This window comes from Mustelus asterias, chromosome 21 (genome assembly GCF_964213995.1).
Source record: "Mustelus asterias chromosome 21, sMusAst1.hap1.1, whole genome shotgun sequence".
Taxonomy (NCBI): Eukaryota; Metazoa; Chordata; class Chondrichthyes; order Carcharhiniformes; family Triakidae; genus Mustelus; species Mustelus asterias.
This window is the reverse complement of record NC_135821.1, coordinates 69,721,533-69,742,355: the sequence shown is the minus strand read 5'-3', so window position 1 is coordinate 69,742,355 and position 20,823 is coordinate 69,721,533. Positions and strand designations below refer to the sequence as shown.

General features: G+C 47.2%; 1 protein-coding gene across 7 annotated transcripts in view; it reads right to left on the bottom strand.

The window, feature by feature from the left end:
- luzp1 (leucine zipper protein 1) overlaps window positions 1–20,823 on the bottom strand; it is a 176,723-nt gene that overhangs the window by 21,415 nt on the left and 134,485 nt on the right. For all 7 annotated transcript variants that reach the window (XR_013500460.1, XM_078238171.1, XM_078238166.1 and 4 more), the window contains one exon: window positions 13,976–17,205. Coding sequence is in view for 6 of the 7 variants with exons in the window: in XM_078238171.1 (XP_078094297.1) it covers window positions 13,976–16,957 (2,982 nt within the window). In the remaining variant the exon portion in view is untranslated. The remainder of the gene's footprint in view (window positions 1–13,975; window positions 17,206–20,823) is intronic.

Below are 20,823 nucleotides of genomic sequence, written 5' to 3'. Positions count from 1 at the left end.
TTTAGCATGGCCGATGCACCCTAACCAGCACGTGTTTCAGACTAAGAGAGGAAACCGGAGCACCCGGGGGAAACCCACGCAGACACGGGGAGAATGTGCAACTCCACACAGACAGTGACCAAAGCCAGGAATCAAACCTGGGTCCCTGGCGCTGTGAAGCAGCACTGGGGGGGGGGGGGGGGGAGAGGGGGGTGCAGGTGGAGAGTTCAGGTGGAAGGAGGAAGGGAGATTTAGAATCCAAAATTTAGGATTCCAGAGAGAAAAGTTGAGGCATCAGAACAATGTAGTGATGTGGGTAAAGACAAGCAGGGGGGCATAGGAAGGGTAGAGAGTTTACCAAATACATTAATGAATAACATCATTGCAGGGAATAGAAGAAAGTAAATTAAAGATTCTTTATCTGAACGCATGAAGCGTCTGCAACAAGATATTAAATTAGTGGTACAGATAAAGGTGAATGATTTGGATCTAATCGCCTATTACAGAAAGATGGTTACATGGTGGGGAAATGCAAGGTACACAATATTTCAGACCAACAGCAAGTCAAAAAAGAGCAGTGGTTGTGCGGATAGGAAAGACTGGAAGGACTTTCGAGAGAAGGATCTGGCCTCAGAAGTTCATGAAGTTTTGAATCAGTATGGGTGGAATTTAGAAATAACAAGAGTCAGCAAACACTGGTGGGGGTATTTTATAGGCCCCCCTGACTGTGGTTACGCTGTTGGGCAGAGCATGAAACAATAAATTATTGGAGCTTTTAACAAAGTCAATGGGCGGTATTTTCAGCACAACCCCCTCCCGCGTGTTTCGCCATGGCCATGGCAGCCCACCATTGGCTGCCGGTGGGATTTTTTGGTCTCGCTGTTGTCAACAGGGTTTCCCATTGAATGAACCCCTCCCTGCTGTGAAACCCGTGGTAGGTGTGCGCTGCCAAGCGGGACAGGAAGATCCCATCGGCGATCCCATCCTCCGGGTGCTCCGGTTTCCTCCCACAGTCCAAAGATATGCAGGTTAGGTTGATTGGCCAGGTTAAAAATTGCCCCTTAGAGTTCTGAGATGCGTAGGTTAGAGGGATTAGCGGGTAAATATGTGGGGGTAGGGCCTGGGTGGGATTGTGGTCGGTGCAGACTCGATGGGCCGAATGGCCTCCTTCTGCACTGTAGGGTTTCTATGATTTCTATTTCTATGATTTCTATGAACGGCTGGAAAGGTCCGGTCAATGTAATAAATGTTTAAGTTCATTTATTAGTGTCGCAATTAGGCTTACATTAACACTGCAATGAAGTTACTGTGAAAATCCCTTAGTCGCCACACTCCGGCGCCTGTTCGGGTACATTGAGGGAGAATTTAGCACGGCCAATACAACCAGCACATCTTTCAGACTGTGGGAGGAAACCGGAGCACCCGGAGGAAACCCACGTGGACATGGGGAGAATGTGCAGACTCCGCACAGTGACCGAAGCCGGGAATCGAACCCGGATCCCTGGCGCTTCGAGGCATCAGCGCTAACCACTGTGCCACCCCAACATGTGTTGGCAACATATTGAGTGTAGCCCTTCCGAATGGAATAGTTCACTCTTCCTGGAGTGCTGATGCTATTGCAGCATGAATCATATAAACTGGAACAACCAAATTAGCAAGAGCAGTCGAAAAGATGAGTTTGTGGAATGTTTCTGTGATAAAATATGTTTTGGAACCAACGAGGAATGAAGCTATCTTAGATCGAGTATTGTGTAATGAAGCAGGGTTAATTAGTCACATCAAAGTAAAAGATTCACTGGGAAATAGTGATCATAATATTCCGGGTTAAATCTGAAAGTGCCATACTCTAATCACAAACAAGAATCTTAAACTTAAGCAGAGCCAAATACATGGGTATGAAAGGAGAGCGGGCTAAGGTTAATTGGGTAAATAGACCAAAAGGTATGGCCATAAATAAACAGCGGGAAACATGTAATGAAATAATTCAAAATGTCCATCAAAAATACATTCCATGAAAAAATAAAAACTCAGCAAGAAAGACCAATTAGTGTCTCACCCAGGAACTTAGAGATATTATTAGATCAAAAGAAGAGGCTTATAATATTGTAAAAAACATAACAAATCTGAGGATTGAGAGTTTTCTTTTAGAAACCAGCAAAAGGCAACCAAAAACTAAAAAAGAAAAACAAAGTAGAATATAAGAGTAAGTTAGCCAGTAATAAAAAAAATCAGATTGTCAAAGATTTTATTAGTTTATAAAAAGGAAAGTAGCTAAAGTTAACATGGGTCCGTTAGAACCAGAGACAGGAGAAATTGTCATGGGGAATGAGGAAATGGCAGAGGCATTGAACAAATATTTTTGTGTCTATCTTCACAGTAGAAGACACAAGTTTCATTCCAGAAATACTAAGTGGAGTTTGCACGTTCTCCCCATGTCTGCGTGGGTTTCCTCCGAGTGCTCTGGTTTCCTCTCACACTCCAAAGATGTGCAGGTTAGGTGGATTGGCATTGGTAAATTGTCCCTTATTGTCACAAGACGTGTAGGTTAGGGGGATTAATGGGGTAAATATGTGGGGCTATAGGGATAGGGCCGGGGTGGGATGTTCTGTCAGAGTTGGTGCAGCCTCAATGGGCCGAATGGTCTCCTTCTGCACTGTAGGGATTCTATGAAATAGATGGTAAACAAGAGGCTAAATAGAGTGAAGAAATTAGGGAAATTAATATTAACAGAGAAAAAGTATTGGAGAAACTCAAGGGGCCAAAATGTGACAAAACCCTGGGATCTGGTGGCCTACACCCGAGGGTTCTGAAGGAGATAGCTGTGGAGATAGTGAATGCACTGGCTGTGATTTTCCATAATTCCTGGGATTTGGGAATGGTCCCATTGGATTGGAAGTTGCCAAGTGTTACTCCATTTTTCAAGTAAAGAGCGAGAGAGAAAACAGCTTCTGGCCAGGCCAGTTAGCCTAACATCAGTCATTGGGAAAATTCTGGAACATATTACTAAGAAAACATTAACACTGCACTTAGAAAAGCATAGTATGATTAGAACAAGTCAACATGGTTTTATAAAGTGAAACCCTGTTTAACAAATTTATTGGAGTTTTTTGAGGTTGGAACTAGCAGGATAGATAATAGGCAAAGGAAGTGATCATGGCTGCAGTGAAGAGACAAAGTATTGGTCCTTAGTCTGAGTAAAAGGCAGAATAATGAACAGCTCTGTCCGAAAGTAAATACATGGAAATCAAGATTCAGACTGGCACCTGGCAAACAACACAGTCAAAATGAGGGAGACAGTTCATGGTCTGAAACTGTTAAACTCAATGTTGAAACCCGAAGGCTAGAAAGTGCCGAACTGGAAAATGGGTTAGAATCATAGAATTCCTAATGTGCAGAAGGAGGCCATTCGGCCCATTGAGCCTGCACTGACAACAAACCCACCCGGGCCCTATCCCTGTAACCCCATTTATTTACCCTACTAGTCTCCCTGACACTAAGGGGCATGGCCAATCAACCTAACATGAGCGGTGCAGGCTTGGGAGGGCCGAAGGGCCTGTTCCTGTGCTGTATTGTTCTTTGTTCTAACACACACATCTTTTGAGTGTGGGAGGAAACCGGAACACCCGGCGGAAACCCACGCAGACACTTGGAGGATGTGCAAACTCCACACAGGCAGTGACCCGAGGCCAGAATTGAACCTGTATCCCTGGCGCTGTGAGGCAGCAGTGCTAACCACTGTGCCACCGTGCTGCAGGCACTCTACAGCCAGCTGGAGTCCACGTCAGTTCAACAATTTTACATCACAACTTTTGTCGCCGTTTTGTTTCATTTTTTTGCTAGTTTGGTTGTTTTCTCACCTCTATTTTTCATTCCTTCATTTTACATTTGGACAGCTGCAGTCATTCACACCTAATCTGGACATACCCTTTGGTTCTTCACTATATCCATTACCAAGTCCCCTGGATTTTGCACCTTGAAAGCTTTTGTCTTGGAATCTCTCCTGCCCTCCACCCTACCACAGATCCTCCCTTTTGTTTTTCTTCCCCCAGCAGCCCCTTCTCCTCCTCCCTCCACCATCCCCTCCTCTCGCCGTCTCAAAAGCATTTCTAGCTTTCCTCAGGGCTGGCAAAGGGTCACTGAACTATATTTGACTCCACACAGTCTACTGCCTGACTCACCGCGTATTTCCAGCATTTTCTGTTTTTTACCCCTTGCTGGTTTGCCCCCACACTGCTTCAAAACTTGTTGCTGAAGAGTTCTAGGACAGTGATGGTTCTTTGGGATTATTTGCGTAACGGATGCTGTGAAGAGCTGTGCAAGCAACTGACAAGGAATCCTTGTTGGTCTTTTGACAAGGAAGACCTTGTTGGTCTTGGTGCCGCATATGGCCCAAAGAGCACGAGGCAAATTGTGGAGTTTGTCCATAATGTGTACTGCAGGTCCCACATTTTATGTCAGGATTGATGAGGGACTCCCAGGAACTCTCTCTAAGAGTGAGGTGTGGCAGTTTCCAATCACCAATTTCATCTCATGTCTTTATCAATTCTATATCTGTACTGGGTATTTCTGAATATAATCCTTAAGGAACTTATCATCCAGAACAGAAGTTTATTTTTATTCCTTCGGGGGATGTGGGCGTCGCTGGCTGGGCCAGCATTTGTTGCCCATCCTTAACTGTGCTTGAGAAGGTGGTGGTGAGCCGCCTTCCTGTCCCGCTGCAGTCCCGGTGATGCTGGTGGGAGGAGTTCCAGAATTTTGACTCAGCAACAGCGAGGGAACAGTGATATATTTCCAAGTCAGGATGTTTGTGCGGCTTGGAGGCGAACTTACAGCTGGTGGTTTTCCCCAAGCATCTTCTGCCCATGTCCTTCTGGACAGCAGCCCCTATGCATCGGTCACGGATGGGGTGCCAATCAAGTGGGTTGCTTTGACCTAGGTGGTTTATTTATTTATTAGTGTGACAAGTAGGCTTACATTAACACTGCAATGAAGTTACTGTGAAAATCCCCTGGTGCCAACACTCCAGCGCTTGTTCGGGTACACTGAGGGAGAATTTAGCAATGCCAATGCAGCTACCCAACAAGCTAACTTGGTGGCAACCTATTTAAGTGTGGTTGGAGACACACTCATCCAGGCAAGTGGAGAGAGTATTCCATCACATCTCTGACTTATGCCTTGTAGATGGTGGATAGTTTGCTTGATTGAGCCCCATGTCGCCAGGTCCGTATCCACCCCCCAATGACCGGCAGACAGTGATTGCAGTGTGTATGATCCACAGGATATAGCATAGCAAATCACTAGGGTTACTTCAACAAATACCTTCTTTGCTCCAACACATCCTGTAGCATCATGAAGGATGCACAGCAATACCATGGGATTGCTATCAAGGCCAGAACTTCTTTCTCAGAAGACTAAAGAAATTTGGCATGCCCGCTACGACTCTCACCAACTTTTACAGATGCACCATAGAAAGCATTCTTTCTGGTTGTATCACAGCTTGGTATGGCTCCTGCTCTGCCCAAGACCGCAAGAAACTACAAAGGATCGTGAATGAAGCCCAATCCATCACGCAAACCGGCCTCCCATCCATTGACTCTGTCTACACTTCCCGCTGCCTCTGAAAAGCAGCCAGCATAATCAAGGACCCCACGCACGCCGGACATACTTTCCTCCACCTTCTTCCGTCGGAAAAAAGATACAAAAGTCTGAGGTCACGTACCAACCGACTCAAGAACAGGTTCTTCCCTGCTGCCATCAGGCTTTTGAATGGACTTACCTTGCATTAAGTTGACCTTTCTCTACACTCTAGCTATGACTGTTGCACTATATTCTACACTCTTTCCCTTCCTTCTCTATGTACGGTTTGCCTTTTCGATATAGTACGCAAGAAACAATACTTTTCACTGTATCCCGATACATGTGACAATAATAAATCAAATCAAAAGTCCCCCACCAAGTCACACATCATCTTGACCTGGAGATAGATCCCCATTCCTTCATCATCATCTTGGAAAGTTCTCGCCAAGAACATTGTGGCAGCATTCTCACCTCAGGAACTGCTGTGTTTTGAGGAGAAGATTCACTGCCCCCCTTCCTGGGTAATGAGGGGTGGGAATGATTGTGGCCTCACCAGCCCTGCCGTATCCCGAGATTAGAGAATAAATAAATATAATAAAGCTGAGGAAAGCGATTCCTGGACAAGCGAGTTGTCCTACGATAAACACCGTGAGAGAGTGTTGACGAAGGATTTGTTTTTCGTCCAGTGTTATTTAGACCATGATGAATGTTGGTTTTGGCACTGCCAGAATAATTAAAATTCCTGATTTGCTTTTTTCTTTCCTTTCACTAATTGGCTTTTTCCTCCCGACAGACATTTCCATAAATCGCTTCAGAAACGTCAATCTCTGCTTCTCCACTCTGCCAGCGAGGGTTAAGGTAGAGTGTCAGCAATGATGATTAATGATTATTACTGTAAATCTTCAAAGGGAAGATTCATTTGTGCTGTTTGGTTGTGTGACTATTGGGATATCAAGTCAGCCGGCTGCTAACTTAGATGCCGACACACGGTGGCACAGTGGTTAGCACTGTTGCTTCGCAGCGCCAGGGACCCGGGTTCAATTCCCGGCTTGGGTCACTGTCTGTGCAGAGTCTGCACATTCTCCCCGTGTCTGCGTGGCTTTCCTCCGGGTGCTCTGGTTTCCTCCCACTGTCTGAAAGATGTGCTGGTTGGGTGCATTGTCCATGCTAAATTCTCCCTCCCAGACAGGTGCCGCAGTGTGGCGACTAGGGGATTTTCACAGTAACTTCATTGCAGTGTTAATGTAAGCCTACTTGTGACACTAATAAAATAATCTTTAAACTTTTTACTGCCAATGTCACTCTTTGGGTGTCACCAGAACTTGGCATTTCGAAGCCACTGGCAGCTCATGATTAATCCCCTCCCACCCCCATGAATATTTACACATTCCTGGAGACCCCCAACGCATTCTCCCAAATGACAGCAATATCCTCCTGAAGGAAACTCTCTCTTCATTGCAGGTTAAGTTCAAGTTTATTTATTCGTGTCACAAGTAGGCTTACATTAACATTGCAATAAAGTTACTGTGAAAATCCCCCAGTCGCCACACTCCGGCACCTGTTTGGGGTACGCTGAGGGAGAATTTAGCATGGCCAATCCATCTAACCGGCACGTCTTTTGGACCGTGGGAGGAAACCGGAGCACCCAGAGGAAACCCATGCAGACTTGGGGAGAATGTGCAGACTCTGAACAGATAGTGACCCAAGATGGGAATTGAGCCCGGGTCCCTGGCGCTGTGAGGCAGCAATGTTAACCACTGTGCCACTGTGCCAACACCAGCATTTATTGCCCATCTCAAATTGCCCTCTAGAAGCTGGTGCTGAACTACTGCAACCCGTTGGTGTAGGTACTCCCACAGCGATGTAAAAGCCAAGATAACGCAGACGCTGGAAATTAGATACAAAGACAGAAAGTTCTGGAAATACTCAGCTGGTCTGGCAGCATCTGTGGAGAGACAAACCGAGTTAACGTTTCAGATCAATGATCTATCGTCAGGACTTGAGAAATGTTGGTAATGTAATAGGTTTGTGGTTGAGGTGGGTTGTGGTCTGTGAAAGGCAGGAGCGACTAAATGGCGACTAAAAACAATGGATGGTAAAGAGCCAAAGGAGATTCTAACGTGACAAGAAAAGATGCTAAGGTTGTGTCTAGAGGAGTTTCTAAGTTTATTTATTAGTGTCACAAGTAGGCTTGCATTAACACTGCAATGAAGTTACTGTGAAAATCCCCCAGTCGCCTGTTCGGGTACACTGAGGAAGAATTTAGCATGGCCAATGCACCTAACCAGCAGACTCCGCACAGACAGTGACCCTAGCCAGGAATTGAACCCGGGTCCCTGGGGCTGTGAGGCAGCAGTGCTAACCCGCCCAGTGTTGAGTAGCAGAATTCTGACTAGCCACTGTCCAAAAGCCAAAAGAAGAGAAATATCAAAACAGGCTTTTAACGATTGATGGACATTCAGAATGTGGTCATTGGAAGGTGAATAAATGAGACCCAATCAAATTCCTGTTGCTAATGTTCTTTTTCTCGTTTTCCGATGGGGAAATGGAAACCATCTCCATACGGCTGCTTGATAGGTCAGTTTGAATTCAGACTGTGTCAGAATGGTAAACAGAGACCACAACGTGGGAATGATAGCATAGTGGTTACATTACTCAGCTAGTAGGCCAAGGGCCTGGGCTAATGATCAAGGTACATGAGTTCAAATCCTACCAGGACAGCTAAGGAATTCAAATTCAGTTAATTAAATAAATCTGGAACAAAAAGCTAGTCTTAGGAATAGTGTCCACCAAAATGTTGCAAAAACATCCATCTGGTTCAAAATGCCCATTATTGAAAGAAATCTGTTCTAGAAATCATAGAAAGAACTCATAGAAACCCTACAGCACAGAAAGAGGCCATTCGGCCCATCGAGTCTGCACTGACCACAATCCCACCCAGGCCCTACCCCCATATCCCTACATATTTACCCACTAATCCCTCTAACCTACGCATCTCAGGACACTAAGGGCAATTTTAGCATGGCCAATTAACCTAACCCACGCATCTTTGGACGGTGGGAGGAAACCGGAGCACCCGGAGGAAACCCACGCAGACACTAGGAGAACGTGCAAACTCCACACAGACAGTGACCCGAGCTGGGAATCGAACCCAGGTCCCTGGAGCTGTGAAGCAGCAGTGCTAACCACTGTGCTACCGTGTTAATTTCTCACCCAGTCTGGCCTGTGTGTGGCTACAGCCTCAGAGCAATGTGGCCTAAAGTGATCTTAAATGGCCTATAAGCAGGTTGGTCACCACCAAGCTTGCTTTGTCGCTAAGATCAAGCGCATGATCAAGTCCGAGATCAGGTGTAATGCCTTTTCTTGTCAGCGTGGGTCTTGTGTGATTCTCTAGTGGGACCATGAGTTGGATTCAATGACTTATGTGTGTGATAGGCAGAATGTATTTTCGACCTCACAGCAGCACCCTGGTAGTGTGAATCCCACTTGTGTTTATACTGCATAGTAGCAGCGTGAGAGAGATCATTCACTTGTTGCCCAACCTTTTGAGACACCGTGCCTTCCAGGGTAATGTGAGGTAGAGTGGGCACTGATCAGACATGCAAGTGGGAGCCTGAGGTTACCCCTGAGTGTTGCGTTGCAAGCAGTGATCTGATCAGATTAGTCTTTGATGCACCCGACTTCAGCATGGTGAATAAATTGAGTAGGGGCCTATTTACAAGGTAGCTGATAAGGCATGTGGAAGCTAATTTCCTATCTTATCTATGACTGGTTCTGCACAACATGGCTCAGCGGACTGGTTGGTGAGTTACTACAACCACTTCTGAGTAAATTTGAGCGTGTTGAAGGATATCTTCACATAGGAACATTGGAATTAGGAGCAGAAATAGGCAAATTCAGCCCTTCGAGCCTGCTCCATCATTCAATCAGATCATGGCTGATCTCTCCCTGGTCTCAAATCCACCCCCCCCCCCGCCCCCCATATCAAATCAGCTCCCTTTCCTCACCGTGCTGGTTGAGAAATCTGCCAGTGCGTTCACTATCATCATCTACTGCAAATCTACTTTCACCTGTCAATATATACAAAGAACAAAGAAAATTACAGCACAGGAAGAGGCTCTTCGGCCCTCCAAGCCTGTACCGACCATGCTGCCCGACTGACATAAAGCCCCCAAATACACTGGGATTCCGACAGTTCCACACACTATAAGATTGGCCTCATCAGCAAGCTTGTAAATAGGGTCCGAGCTGTTTGCTCACCATTCAGGCTTGATGCTGAAATTGGTCATATCATAGAATCCCTACAGTGCAAAAAGAGGCCATTTAGCCCATCGAGTCTGCACCAGCCACAATCCCACCCAGGCCCTATCCCCAGAACCCACGTATTTACTCTGCTAATTCCCCTGACACTAAGGGGCAATTTAGCATGGCCAATCAACCTAACCCACACATCTTTGGATTGTGTGAGGAAACCGGAGCACCCGGAGGAAACCCACGGGGAGAATGTGCAAACTCCACACAGTGACCCAAGCCGGGAATTGAACCTGGGTCCCCGGCGCTGTGAGGCAGCAGTGCTAACCACTGTGCCACCCAGCCATCCGAGCTCTAAGAATTACGCTGACAACTGATGCAAGATTACCAATCAGGCTCACTTACACACGCTAGAAGCCACACATATTCACACACGGTGCTGTCCTTTGCAGACAGAGGGAATGTGCACACACGCTGTGCCTTTTTTAACTAAACAAAATAGGTGACACCCCGCCATTCCCTCCTTCATTCCCCATGGCCGTGGCTCAACCAATCAGATGTCAACCTGTCAACTGTCAGTTAACTGGTGCATTCTCCATGGTAACACCTCCACCAATCAGAGTCCACTCGCCAACCAATCAGCACTCAGTCCTCACACAGCATAAATTACTGTTTCCTTTACAATTTGATACACTTGTGATTTGTCCTGAACCGTACAAGACTAAAAGCTTCAACAGTGTATATCTTTTTGCAGCAATACTCAAGTTCTGTACCATCAAAAGATCACGTCTGTTCTTCAGACTGGCGGACATTATGCAGTGTGGTCCCCAGGGGTTAAGTGTTAAGACCACAGACTTTCTTGATGTACATTAATGGCCCAGACCTAGGGTGCACGGGGCACAACTTCAAAATTTGTGAATCGCACAAAACTTTCAGGGAAAGAATCATAGAATCCCTACAGTGCAGAAGGCGGCCATTCAGCCCATCGGGTCTGCACTGACCCTCCAAAGAGCAACCCACCCAGGCCCATTCCCATAACTCATGACCACAACCCAGCGCATCCATCACAGCTAATCCACCTACACACTAAGGGGCAATTTAGCATGGCCAATCCATTTAACCTGCACATCTTTCGGCTGTGGAAGGAAACCCGGAACACCCGGGAGGAAACCCATGGAGACATATGGAGAATGTGCAAACTCCACACAGACAGTCACCCGAGGCCAGAATTAAATCCGGGTCGCTGGTGCAGTGAGGGCAGCAATGCTAACTACTGTGCCACCCTCCTCACTGGCTGATAATGGCTATTTAAATTTTGGAATTGTAATCCTGGACTAGGACTTGGGAGTCCTAGTCCAGGATTCTCTAAAGGTAAACTTGCAGGTTGAGTCCGTAATTAGGAAAGCAAATGTAATGTTGTCATTTATCTCAAGAGGCTTGGAATACAAAAGCAGGGATGTACTTCTGAGGCTTTATAAAGCACTGGTTAGGCCCCATTTGGAGTACTGTGAGCAATTTTGGGCCCCACACCTCAGGAAGGACATACTGGCACTGGAGCGGGTCCAGCGGAGATTCACACGGATGATCCCAGGAATGGTAGGCCTGACATACGATGAACGTCTGAGGATCGTGGGATTATATTCATTGGAGTTTAGGAGGTTGAGGGGAGATCTGATAGAAACTTACAAGATAATGAACGGCTTAGATAGGATGGACGTAGGGAAGTTGTTTCCATTAACAGGGGAGACTAGGACGCGGGGGCACAGCCTTAGAATAAAAGGGAGTCACTTTAGAACAGAGATGAGGAGAAATTTCTTCAGCCAGAGAGTGGTGGGTCTGTGGAATTCATTGCCACAGAGGGCTGTGGAGGCCGAGACGTTGAGCGTCTTCAAGACAGAAATTGATAAATTCTTGATTTCTCGAGGAATTAAGGGCTATGGGGAGAGAGCGGGTAAATGGAGTTGAAATCAACCATGATTGAATGGTGGAGTGGACTCGATGGGCCGAATGGCCTTACTTCCGCTCCTATGTCTTATGGTCTAACTGCAAACACATTTTCATAGGGCATGAATGCAAGTCAAATTGTGGCTATTTGTTTTTTCATTTTCTGACCTATTAGTAATCATTTATTAAAAGAAAAAAGGCCAGAATTGAACCCGGATCCCTGGGCACTGTGAGGCAGCCATACTAACCAATGTGCCACCGTGCCGCCCTGAAAACCTGCAAGTACTGTGGACTGTGAGGAGATACGGTAGACTTCAAGAGGACACAGACAGGCTAGTGGAACAGGCGGATAGGTGAAACTTAATACTGAGGAATGTGAAGTGATTCTTGGGTAGGAAAAAATAGATACAATTCTAAAGAGGATGCAGGAGCAGCGAGAAATGAGAGTCTAAGAGGGGAGGCAGCGGCGTAATGGTATTGCCACTGGGCTAGCAATCCAGAGACCAGGGTAGTAACGCTCTGGGGACCTGGGTTCGAATCCCACCAAATATAAATTAAAAATTTGGAATCAGAAGTCTAATGGTGACCATGAAACATTGCCGATTGTTGTAAAAACCCATCTGATTCACTTCCCTTTAGGGAAGGAAATCTGCTGTCCTTACGTGGTCTGGCCTACATGTGACTCCAGACCCAGAACAATGTTGCTGGCTCTTTAATGCCCTCTGAAACGGCTTGGCAAGTCACTCAGTTCATGATAAGTTAGGAATGAGCAACAAATGCTGGCCCAGCCAGCGATGTCCATCTCCCAGCAATGAACGGAGAAAAATATATGTACAAATAATTGAAGGAGGCGGGACAGATTGAGAAAGTGGTTAACAAACTACATAGGTTCCTAGGCTTTATCGATAGGGCCATGTCGTACAAAAGAAAGAAAGATATGATAAACCTTCATAAATCACTGGTTCAGACACAACTGTGTCCAGTTCTGGGCCACACTTTCAAACAGATGCGTTGGAGGGATTTTTTAAAATTCATTTGTGGGACATGGGCATCGCTGGCTGGCCAGCATTTATTGCCCATCCTTAGTTGCCCTTGGCCAAGCCATTTCAGAGGGGCAGTTGAGAGTCAACCACATTGCTGTGGCTCTGGAGTCACATGTAGGCCAGACCAGGTAAGGACGGCAGAATTCCTTCCCTAGAGGACATTAGTGAACCAGATGGGTTTTTCCGACAATCGACAATGGTTTCATGGCCATTAGTAGAATCATAATTCCAGATATTTTTTTATTGAACTCAAATTTCACCAGCTGCCGTGGCTGGATTCGAACCTGATTCCCCAGAACATTAGCTGATTTTCTGGATTAATAGCCTAGCCACAATGCCACTAGGCCGTCACTCCCCATGCAGAAAAGATTCCCGGGAATGGTTCCAGGCATGAGGAATTTCAGTTGTCCGGATGGATTAGAGAGGTTGGGACCATTCTCTTTGGAGAAGGAAAGGTTGAGAGGAGATTAGATAGAGATATTCAAAATCGTGAGGGGTTTGAACAGGGTCAATAAGGAGAGATTGTTCCCATCGGTGGGAGGATTGAGAACGGAGGTTAGGGGTGGGGGGGGGAGGAAACAATTTAGTGCGAATGGCTAAAAAAAAGCAATAACGACATGAGGAGAAACCTTTTTAGCCAATGAGTGATTAGGATCCAGAATGCACTGCCTGAGCGTGCGGTGACAGATTCAATCCAGTCTTTAAAAGAGAACGGGATAATTATCCGAAGAGAAAAGGTTTACAGGACTATGAGGGGAAAGGCGGGGAGTGGGAGTTGCTCTTTCTGAGGCTGCTGTAATCATTTCTTGATTTATATGACCCTTGACCTCAATTCCATTTTTCCAGGCTATCCCGATATTCTCTGATTCACTTAGTCCCCAAAAATCGATCGAGGTCTACCTGGAATATACTCAGCAGCTGACCAGCCACTGGGAAGAGATTCCCAAAGGTTTACAATCCTTGGAGGGAAGACATTTCAAATCAGGTCTTAAATAGCTCATCCCCTTCTGAGACTGTGACCCCCACATTCTCGATTTCCCTGTCAGGGGGAACATTTCCTCACCGTCTACACTAGTCGGAGCCCTCAAGAATTTTATACATCGCAATGGGATGGCCTCTCACTTTTCTAAATTCACTCAAACGGCACTCTTTGGCCTGGCTCTGTTGTAAATGGGACTTACCAACGAACAGGTGTTATTCCAATCTGCTACTTTGGATGCAACTGTGTTGTTGTGTTTCCGGCGTATGATACTCTCTGTCGCACTGACATAGCTCCGATGTGGTGCAGTTTCTGACACGAGGCTGCTTTTAAACTCCGTCGAGTCCAGAGAATTTGAAAAGTTATTCACCCTCTTGGCGTACCCGTCAGTTAAGGTTACTCTGGCGCTGCTGTTCCGCTCAGCCGCCTCGTTTGAGACGGGCGTGCGGTTTCCCTTCCTTACAGTCACTCTGGTGAAGTCCATGCCAGGGTCGTTCTCGTGCTTGGAGGAGTCCGCCTGGGCCGCAGTACGACTGTTCCTCCACGAAACCCTCTCCAGTGGATCCATGGAGAGGGCTTTAGGCTCTGCTTCTGCTTGGTTGTCTGTGTGATACATCCGCCTCGCCGTGTAGGAACTCACACTGCTGTCATCATCTGTACACTCCGGAGATTTGATTGTAATATTGCTGCTTACTGACAACTCCGACACTGACTCACTTTCATCTTCATCACAACTGTCCGAATCTGATGGCTTCATGATGATATCGCTTCTCCTGATTGATATTTCATACGGAATACTAATATTGCTCCTTTGTAAAGGCATTTCACTTGAACTGATGGTGATATTGCTTGTGGAAGTATGCTTTTCCTTTGGCATTGCAGAGTTGCCGACCCTCTGAAAAGGCAGTTCTGATGGAGGTATTGTGATGCTACTGGTCACTTTATTTGGCACAGTTTTTGGTGATAGCCTGCGCTCGCCAGCACTTGGCTCTATTCCAGTTGTCATCACTTCCTTCTTATCTATGGCGATGATCGCAGGCTTAATAATTGCTTTGGATCTCAGCCCCTCTCTTGGGCTGCAAACTCTCTTCAGCTCCGGGCCTGGGTTTTGATTCACAGTCACATCCTCCGACGCAATGGCCTCAGTGTGTTTATATTTGATTGGCTCCCCCTCTGCGATGCATTTCGCCTGCGTGTTCTCCATACCCATGTCCTGGGACTTCGATGAATACAAGTACCTTGACCTGCGGGGTCTTGTTGTCACGGTTCTAACTTCCGCCGCGATTTCTGGCTCTTCGCGCGCTGGCAATTTCTCCGCGGTCTTTGGCGCAGCCGATTCGCCGCCGCTGCTAAGTGGTGCTTCAGCCTCGACCGGGGAGGCGCTCTTGGGCTCACTGTTGGACGTTGGGGAAGCTGTGTGGCTCCTGTAAGAGGGGACTGTTCCATTCAAAAGGCTAGCAGTAGAACCCGTGGACAGTGAGTCCTCGCCAGAATCGTTAACCTCTTCTTTAGCCGTGGTGTTCACATTTTCAGAGTTGTGTAAATTGCTGAGAGTCCTTCTGGGTCTTTCGGGAAGTGCCGATGGCTGCTCCAAATCACCATTGTCTCGAGATGCTTTCTCTGCTTTACTCTTTGACCCATTCTCACTCTGTTTGCTCTGGGTGCCCCAGGGTCTCTTTGCACTGCTCTCATTGGCTGCTGGAGGATAACGGCTCAGCACTGATGGTGGCTCCCTGGGTTTCTTAAGCTTCTCTGGATGCAGATCCTGATCTTTCTGCGTGGAGCTAAGGCTGTTCACCGGTTTATCTTCGGACTTCTTTTCACTGGAAGCGGCTGTTCTTGGGTTTGAAGAGGTTCGCTGGAACCTTCGACCTGCACTGGGGCTGAGGGGGCGCCTGTAACCTTTCCCCAAATTATCATCCTCCAGCAACAAGTCCCTGTTTCGCATTTTCTCCCTCTGCGACCGCGGCTGATACAGAGCCTCGGGATTCTTCTCTTTCAGGACCTGCGTCTCTGCTGCAACGCTTTTGTATTTGGCTTTGTCCTGTCGAGACCTAACCCGGATCTCCTGGTATGCGCTCTCGCCATTTTCTAAGACTTTGGTCCTCGCCATTTGCAATTTCATCTCCTCGACCTGATCGGCCAGTACCTTGGCTTTACTCTGCTCACTCAGAAACCTCTCCTGTAACTCGTTGTGCTTCGCCTCTGTCTTCTTCAGGTCCTCCTCCACCTTCTCCAGCAGTTTCAGACGCTTCTTCAACCGTTCAATTTCCTGAGTGAGATCCTTAATTTTGTTGTCCTCCTGACCCTCTTGGCCTCCTTTGTTTCTGAGTGTGACGCTGTGCGTCATATTGAGAGAGTCGAACCCTTTCTTTGCAAGGTTGCCTTTGGGAGACAGGCCAGTTGTCATGTTTTCCTCAATCCTCAGGTCGCCTCGGTCCCCTGAATAATGATACGTTTTCTCATTGACATTGGTCCTGAGATTTGAGGTGTTCCGACTTTGGTCGGTCACGTTTATCTTGTTGTTCTGTTCCAGTTTCTTGGTCAGGTCCTGGATGACTTGTTCATTTTGCTTCAATGTTTCACTCATGGTCTTCCTCTCCTCGGCCAATATGACAGTGATGGACTTTAGCTTTTCCAGCTCCTCGATGATGTTCTTCTCTGACCTATCAAGCCGGCTCTCTGACGATTCCAGCTCCTTCACCCTGGCTCGCAGGGCTTCCAGTTCCGTGATCAACTTCCTGGTGAGGTTCTTCTCTTCGTTCAGGCTGAGGCACAGTTGGGTGCAGTCCGATTTGCTCTTACTGAAGGCTTCTTCCAGTTTCTCCAGCTCCGCCATTCGCTCCTGCAGCTTCTCGATCTCCACCTTGAGGTCCTCGCTCAGCTGAACCTCGGCTTCCAGCTTCTCTTTCAAGCTCCTGCACATGTCCTCCGCCTTCCTCACCTCCTCATCCTTCCCCTCGATGGTGAGTACCCTCTTGCGTAGGATGTCCACCTCGCTCAGCAGGCTGGAGTTGCTGCCCTCAGCTTGGATGACCTTATCCTGCAGGTCCATTAACTCGTCCTCCGTCCGATGTAGAGTCCTGGTGGCCTCCTCCAGCTCGTCAACGCGGCGCCCCAAGCTGGTCAGCTTCAGACGCAGCTGCCGGATCGAAGTCTCTTTGAGGCTCATCGTGTCTGTCATTTCCTCTCCTTCAGGAAGGCGAAGATCAAGGGCTGGGGGCTGGAGAGGGGTAGGGGGGTTGAGGGAGGGGAGGGGGGGAGAATTTATCTCTCTTCTATGGCCTTTTTCCTCCCTCCTTTGGGCATTTATGCACTGTCCCTCCTTTCTTCTGTCCCCCAAAAGGTCCTCCAGCACAATGTTCAGTTCTGTGGTAATCTCTTCTTCCTCTGCCTCTGAAATGCTCTTTTGCGATTCAAAAGCATCTTAACCTGTTAAAAAAAAACAGAAGAAGTTTGAGAAACCTTGCCAAAGTAGTTCCTGCAGTTTTAATTAGCAAGCGCTCACTGTAATTATCTCAAGTCAGATGTAGTCTTGTTCACAAACCCTTGAGAATAGACAGTCACTGCCAATTTCCTCCGCTATTTGTCTGATGAATGAAGCCCAGTCCATCACGCAAATCAGCCTCCCATCCATTGACTCTGTCTACACTTCCCGCTGCCTCAGCAAAGCAGCCAGCATAATTAAGGAGCCCATGCACCCCGGACATTCTCTCTTCCATCTTCGTCCGTCGGGAAAAAGATACAAAAGTCTGAGGTCACGGACCAACCGACTCAAGAACAGCTTCTTCCGTCAGACTTTTCAATGGACCTACCTCGCACTAAGTTGATCTTTCCCTACACCCTAGCTATGACTGTAACACCACATTCTGCACTCTCTCCTTTCCTTCTCTATGAACGGTATGCTTTGTCTGTATAGTGCGTGAGAAACAATATTTTTCACTGCATACTGATACACGTGACAATAATAAATCAAATCAAATATCAGCTGCTCCAATCCGGCGGAAATTCCGGATATATCCATAAATGGAATATCCGCCAAAGTTACACCAGCCGATTCGGAGAAAATTCCCAGTGAAGGTGTCCCTTTGAGTCTCCCTTTTAAAAGGGGGGACTGTGTCAACACGTCATTGCCCTCCTTCCTCTCCTGGCTCTGGGTGGGGCATTGCAACAGCGAAAGAACAACAAAGTTGCATTGATATAGCACCGTTCACAAGCTTAGGATGAATCAACATGCTTTACAGCCACGGAACTAATTTCTGAAGTAGAATCACTTCTGCAATGCAGGAAATGCAGCAATCAATTTCTGCACAGCAAGCTCCCACAAACGGCCATGAAGTAAAAGCTGAGATTGTCCATCTTAAGCGGTGGTTGAAGGACACACATCAGCCAGTACGCTGGGGAAGATTCCTCTATTCTTCCTTGATTGGCGTCACTGGTTCTTTTACATCCATCCAAGAGGGCAGAGATCTCAGCCGAAAGACGGCAGCCGGAATTTTACCACCCCGCCCGGCACGGGAATCGGAGCGGGTGAGGGGCGGACAATGGGAAGATCTGTTGACCTCGGGTGGGATTTTACAGTTTTGGGACAAACGAGGCGTAAAACCCCAGCGGGCACCTCTGACAATGTAGCACTCCCTCGACACTCCGCTGGAGGGGCAGCCTAGATTTTCCATGCTCAAGTCTCAGGAATTGAACCCATGACCTTCTGACTCAGAGGCGAGAGTGCTACCAACTGAGCCATGGCTGACACTGGTACTGCCCCCGTTATAGACAGACACACGAATTAGGAGCAAGAGTAGGCCCTTTGAGCCTATTCTGTCATTCAATAAGATCATGACGGACTTGATTGTAAACTCAACCCCACATTTATGTCTTCCCCCGATAACCTTTCACCCCCATTCCTTGTTGATCAAGAACCTACCAAGCTCTGCCTGAAAATTATTCAAAAACACTGCTTCCCCTGTCTTTGGAGTAAGGGAGTTCCAGAGACTCATGACCCTGTGAGAGAAAAAACTCCTCATCTCTGTCTCAAATGAGTGACCTCTTATTTTTAGTAAGTGACCCTTAGTCCTCGTTCTCTGGTATCTTGTTCAAATGCTCCAATTCCTGTGTGAGCCAGGCTCTGTGAGTTTCACTGCAACCCTCAACCTATCCTCTTCTAATGTTAATACACATACACACTAATGTGGATTACAGGACTAGACAGGGTAGATGCACAGGACTAGATGGGGTAGATGCACAGGACTAGACAGGGTAAATGCACAGGACTAGACAGGGTAGATGCACAGGACTAGATGGGGTAGATGCACAGGACTAGACAGGGTAAATGCACAGGACTAGACAGGGTAGATGCACAGGACTAGATGGGGTAGATGCACAGGACTAGACAGGGTAAATGCACAGGACTAGACAGGGTAGATGCACAGGACTAGATGGGGTAGATGCACAGGACTAGACAGGGTAGATGCACAGGACTAGACAGGGTAAATGCACAGGACTAGACAGGGTAAATGCACAGGACTAGACAGGGTAGATGCACAGGACTAGATGGGGTAGATGCACAGGACTAGACAGGGTAAATGCACAGGACTAGACAGGGTAAATGCACAGGACTAGACAGGGTAGATGCACAGGACTAGACAGGGTAGATACACAGGACTAGACAGGGTAGATGCACAGGACTAGACAGGGTAGATGCACAGGACTAGACAGGGTAGATGCACAGGACTAGACAGGGTAGATGCAGGGAGGATATTCCTGATGGTGGGGGAGTCCAGAACCAGAGAAAATATCACTGGATTTGACACCTAAGTTGATTTTGGTAGAAGAGTGGTTAGCACTGCTGCCTCATAGCGTCAGGGACCCAGGTTCAATTCCAGCCTCGGGTCACTGTCTGTGTGGAATTTGCACGTTCTCCCCGTGTCTGCATGGGTTTCCTCCGGGTGCTCCAGTTTCTTCCCACAGTCCAAAGATGTGCAGGTTGGGTGGATTGGCCCTGCTAAATTGCCCCTTTGTGTCAGGGGGACTAGCAGGATATATACATGGGGTTATGAGGATAGGGCCTGGGTGGGATTATTGTCGGTGCAGGCCCAAATGGCCTCCTTCTCCACTGTAGGAATTTTGTGATGCTATGGTACCGAGCAGAGTAATATTATGTGCTTCATTGCAACAAAAAATTCCAAAGCCTTTAATAATCTATGTGACAAGATGATTCATTGGTAATCCAAATGGGCCTTTGATATGTTTTCTAAGTTAGTAAATACTTTTAAAGTTGCTGACTTAATTTGACTGATTAAATCCAAAATAGATAAATAAAGAGAAACTCATTCAAGCCAGGGAATCTTTTCTTCAAGGTGCTATCGATGTTACCTCTTGAAAAATGCTTCCCATTTGCTTAAGAATTGAAGAAGTGCAAGATAACCTTAGGGCGGCACGGTAGCACAGTGGTTAGCACTGCTGCTTCACAGCTCCAGGGACCTGGAGTCCAAAGATGTGCGGGTTAGGTTGATTGGCCGTGCTAAAATTGCCCCTTAGTGTCTTGAAATGGGTAGGTTAGAGGGATTAGCGGGTAAATATGTAGGGATATGGGGGTAGGGCCTGGGTGGGATTGTGGTCGGTGTAGACTCGATGGGCCGAATGGCCTCTTTCTACACTATAGGGTTTAGAAACATAGAAGAAACATAGAAAAACTACAGCACAAACAGGTCCTTCGGCCCACAAGTTGTGCCGAACACATCCCTACCTTCTAGACCTACCTATAACCCTCCATCCTATTAAGCTCCATGTACTCATCCAGGAGTCTCTTAAAAGACCCTATTGAGTTCGCCTCCACCACCACTGACAGCAGCCGATTCCACTCCCCCACCACCCTCTGTGTGAAAAACTTCCCCCTAACATCTCCCCTGTACCTACCCCCCAGCACCTTAAACCTGTGTCCTCTCGCAGCAGACATTTCCACCCTGGGAAAAAGCCTCTGAGAGTCCACCCGATCTATGCCTCTCAACATCTTATACACCTCTATTAGGTCTCCTCTCATCCTTCGTCTCT